Here is a 4705-nt window from a genome sequence, read left to right on the forward strand (position 1 = left end):
TGTTCAAAGGATCCAAATGGAGAAGCACTAATAAACATATACTATTACTCACACCGTACCAATTTATGTTATCTAATTTAACTTGACACAAGGTTCGAACTTGTATTAAGATATGTTATTTAATTTAACTTGATATAGAATTTGAAAAGAGAAACAAAATCACTTTTTAAACTTATGATTTAAAGCATAAATGTTTGGGGGGGTTAAAAATATATTTTTAAGTTACTTTATTAATTAAATGGATAAAGATCTGAAAAATACCTCAATTTTGGTCGAATTTATTGTTGCGATACTAAACTTTCATGAGAATCTATTACCTCCCTAGATTATTTAATACCGTATTTTTTATCCCCCTAAATTATTTAATAGTATATTTTAAAGGTATATATGTGTTCATTTGAACACATTACTATTTATAATTTTGCATTATTTTTTATCACGTGAGAAAATATATATGTTTAAAATATGGTATTAAATAGTCTAGGGAGATAATAGGTCCTCATGAAAGTTTAGTATCGCAACAACAAATTCAATCATAATTGAGGTATTTTTCAGACTCTTATCTCTTAATTAAATAAGAAAATGAGTAGTATAAATTGCGGCGATAAAGATAATACACATCTTTGGTTTTAGCCTACTACCTACTTTTGACTTGTTTATTATTTCCTATGCAAATTGTTGTCATGTTTTTTCTTTTTTCTTTTTTCTTAAATGTGTTTAATTATTTAGCAGTTAGCAGCTGTAGTTGCGTTTGATTTTGGAAACTAGACACTTGTGCTCGGTTATACATATTCTTGCAAACAAGATTGTCATTTCGATAATTTGCGCTTTAGCCCATTTATTTCTCGAGCTAATTTTTACAAAAAGTTAAATTTGAAATTTATTTTTCGTAGAAAAATAATGTTAAAGAGTACTTCTTTTGGTTCATATTAAGTGGACATAAAATATCGAAAACTAAATTATTGAATTGAATTAAATTTTTTGATAATTTATTATTCGGTAATTTGATATTTGCTATGATATTTGAGAGTAAAATTTTAGAATTATGATATTCGAATTTGGGTTTGGTATGAGATATTAGTACCATTTGGTATTCGGTATTTTTCGAAAACTGAATTATTTACTTAATGAAGGTCATATATCAACATGTTCATTACTCATTAGTAGAAGTCCAAAGAGAAAGTTAAAGAATAAGCATAGGCTGTTGGGTTTTAAAAGGTGTGAATGGAAAATGAAGAGTTGCGACTTTTATGAAGAGTTGTGACTTTTATGAAAAGTTACGATTTTTATGAAAAGTTATGACTTTTATGAAAGGTTGTGACCTTTCCGCAAGATTGTGACTTTTCCAAAGGGTTGTGACCTTTCCGGTAAAGCACAATAAGAACATTTTCACACTACCCTTTGTTTTCTATAAATTGAGGGATTTCCTCTCATTTAAAAATAAAATAAAAAATTCTAGACTTCTTCTACTACTACTAAATCTAGTATTCTAAGTGTACTTTACCGTCGTTGAGTGATTCGCTGACACCGTGGTTTTAGGTACCGATACATCGGTGAGTAAAATCGTTCTATCCTGGGAGGATATATTCCATTAATCTCGGGTACTTGAGGGGAATAATTTCCTTAAAATTGTTGTTCATCTTGTATTCCTAAGATACTTAGAACAAAACTTCGAATAACTTGGTAAAAAACAACAAAGTTTAAAGAGTATTTCCTGTCCCCTTAAGGAAATTAATATACTGTTGGTATTTCTTGTATTGTACTGATTGAGGGAAACATATCATGGGAGTAGAAGATTAATGCACTACTTCTTCAGAATTCGGTGTCTTATTTAGCAAGATCGAATTGAGAATGTACCAGAAAAATTGATGATATTCTGGTTAAAGATTACACCAGGTAACCTTCTTATTATTTATCTAAGGAGGAAAATAGTTTCTAAAAGTTAATTCTTTTGATATTTATCATAATTTTATTTAATTTTTATTTAATGTTTAATCATGTAATTAATACTTATTAGCCTTATTTCAGCATGATTTAGTACTTTTAAATTATGATAATTTTCATTATAACTTATTAATTTGGAACATTTATTTTATACGATTTCATTATTGTTTTTTGTTGAATATTTTGGTGTCATCACTCATCTCATATTTTGTGTTATTTTCTGAAGAAATACCTTAGATAATTGTATTTTGGTTGGAGTAAAGAAATATCTAGAGCACAAGATAATTATATGCTTACTTGAATACTTTGTCCGGAGAAATCCAAAATTCGAAAAACCTAAGGTTTGTTAGTTTGATTTTGATTTATAAATTTAAAAATTTGACATAAATGGTGTGGTTTGATATTTGAAAATCCGAACCAACTCAAAAAAATCTAAGGTTTATTAATTTAATTTGGTTTATAAATTTAAAAATTTGACATAAATAATTTAATTTGATTTCTGAAATACCCGAACTAGCCCGATCACTCATACATGTTGTCTGTTTGTTGAGGACAAACAACTTTGAAACTTCTGTACTTTAGATAAAGAGAGAAACATGGAAGAAAGTTTCACCTGGTCTCCTTTACTGCAGTCCTGTTTGTCCGGTATGTGTAATAGATATAAATGAAGTTTCTTCCCATTATACACAATGAAATTTAACCTAAAAGAAACTTTGGATTAGTTCATGAAAGAGGTTCTTCATTTAATTAAAGATCTAAGATATGAGCATAAACGAGAGCACACAACTCTTAGATGTACTCAAACAACCTATCAAGATAGAATAGTTTCAGACCAGTGGTTCAGAATCATCTCCCGTCTTCATTTCGATAGAAACTAAATTTTCTTACAATTACTTTTAATTAAAGACCTAAGAAGTGACATAACATCTTGATAGACACGGTAAAGATATGACACATGAGCTTAACCCAACCCCAAAAGCTAGCACATGTGGGGAGGCTTGTCTAAGTCCAAATAAAGAGACCAATTTCCCCCCTCTATGTGGGACTTCTTAACACTTCCCGCATGTCCAGACCTCAACTGGAGCGTGAGCACTTATAATGGGGGCCAACATCGGTGAACAACAAATTGAGATGGCTTTGGCTCTGATACTGTTAGCATGATGGAAAACTAAATGATTGTATATATTAATGTAATTATATAGTGATATAAATTAGCATGATCATATACATTTGTTGTAGAATCAAAGGAATAAATCTTATGATAGAATAACAGATTTGGAGGGATAGCAAAACAGATTTAGAGGGATTGAATAGCAGATTTGTAGAGATAGAATAGCTGATCTTTAGGGATAGAATGACGGATCTTTAGGAATGTGTAATCTTTATTTTCTCTATATAATGGAAAGACTCTCACTTTGAGAGGCATTCAACAGAAAATTGACATGGTATAAGAGCCTTCTCTTGGCTGTCTTGTTTCATAGAGTCATCTGTGGTTCCTTCTAAATTTTTTTTTGAAAATTTTGGTTTATGATTGATTGTTCATCGACAATCAGTCCTACCATCTGGGAATTTTGTTCTTGGTCATTCTAGTTGCTTTCTTGAGTCTTTGTAGTTTTCATAGCTATTCAAAACATGAATTCACATCGCTTTGAATCCTTCAGTGTTCGTTTCACTGGAAAAAAATATTCTTCTTGGGAGTTTCAGTTTCAGTTATTTGTCACCGGCAAAGAACTATGGGGCCATATAGATGGAAGTAATTCTGCTCCTACTAATGTAACAAAGCTAGGTGAATGGAAGATTAAAGATGCTCGGGTGATGACATGGATTCTAGGGTTAATTGACCCTCTTATTGTTCTTAATCTCAGACCGTACAAGACAACTAAGGCCATATGGGATTACTTACGAAAGGTTTACAACCAAGATAATAGTGCAAGACGCTTGCAGTTAGAGAATGAAATTGCTAATTACTCTCAAGGAGGTCTTTCTATTCAGGATTATTTTTATGGATTTCAGAACTTATGGGCTGAATTTACAGATATTGTCTATGCCAAAATACCTACTGAATCTCTATTAGTGATTCAGACAGTTCATGAGCAAAGCAAGCGAGACCAACTTTTGATGAAATTACGCTCCGACTTTGAGAGTGTTCGCTCTAACTTGATGAATCATGACTTGTCTCCCTCTTTGGATGTTTGCTTTAGGGAATTACTTCGTGAAGAGCAACGTTTTGTCACACAAAATACTTTCAAGAAAGAAAATGATGTCACTGTTGCATTTGCTGCTTAGGGTAAAGGAAGGGACAGGGATATGAGTAGAACTCAATGCTACAGTTGCAAGGAATATGGTCATATTGCTAGCAATTGTAGCAAGAAGTTCTGTAATTATTGTAAACAACAAGGACACATTATCAAAGAGTGTCCCACGCGCCCTCAAAATCGTAAGATCAATGATTTTCAAGCTGGGATAAATGGTTCCACTAATGATAACTCATATTTAGGACAAGTTCTTAATCCTAAAATAGTACAACAAATGATCGTGTCAGCCTATTCAACATTAGGATTACAAGGTAATGATGTTACATCTAATTTTTGGATTGTTGATTCAGGTGCTTCCAATCATATGACCAACTCAACGAGCATCCTAAAAAATGTTTGTAAGTATCAAGGTCCATCACAAATACAGATTGCCAATGGTACCAAGGTTGGGGACATTACTCCAACTTTCAAGAATCTTTTTGTTTCACCAAAGCTCTGAGCTAGTC

General features: G+C 31.6%; 1 protein-coding gene across 1 annotated transcript; it reads left to right on the forward strand.

Moving 5' to 3' along the window:
* Nucleotides 1–3576: 3576 nt before the first annotated feature.
* On the forward strand, nt 3577–4230 carry LOC125830578 (uncharacterized). The gene has a single exon (XM_049509758.1). The coding sequence runs from the start codon at nt 3577–3579 to the stop codon at nt 4228–4230; it is 654 nt and encodes a 217-aa protein (XP_049365715.1).
* The last annotated feature ends 475 nt before the right edge of the window (nt 4231–4705 follow it).

This window comes from Solanum verrucosum, unplaced genomic scaffold (assembly GCF_900185275.1).
Source record: "Solanum verrucosum unplaced genomic scaffold, falcon-dt-bn FXZP01000004.1, whole genome shotgun sequence".
In the NCBI taxonomy this organism is placed as follows: Eukaryota; Viridiplantae; Streptophyta; class Magnoliopsida; order Solanales; family Solanaceae; genus Solanum; species Solanum verrucosum.

Excerpts from the sequence above, each read along its gene's own strand:
- LOC125830578 (XM_049509758.1), top strand. The coding sequence starts at position 3,577 with ATGAATTCACATCGCTTTGAATCCTTCAGTGTTCGTTTCACTGGAAAA.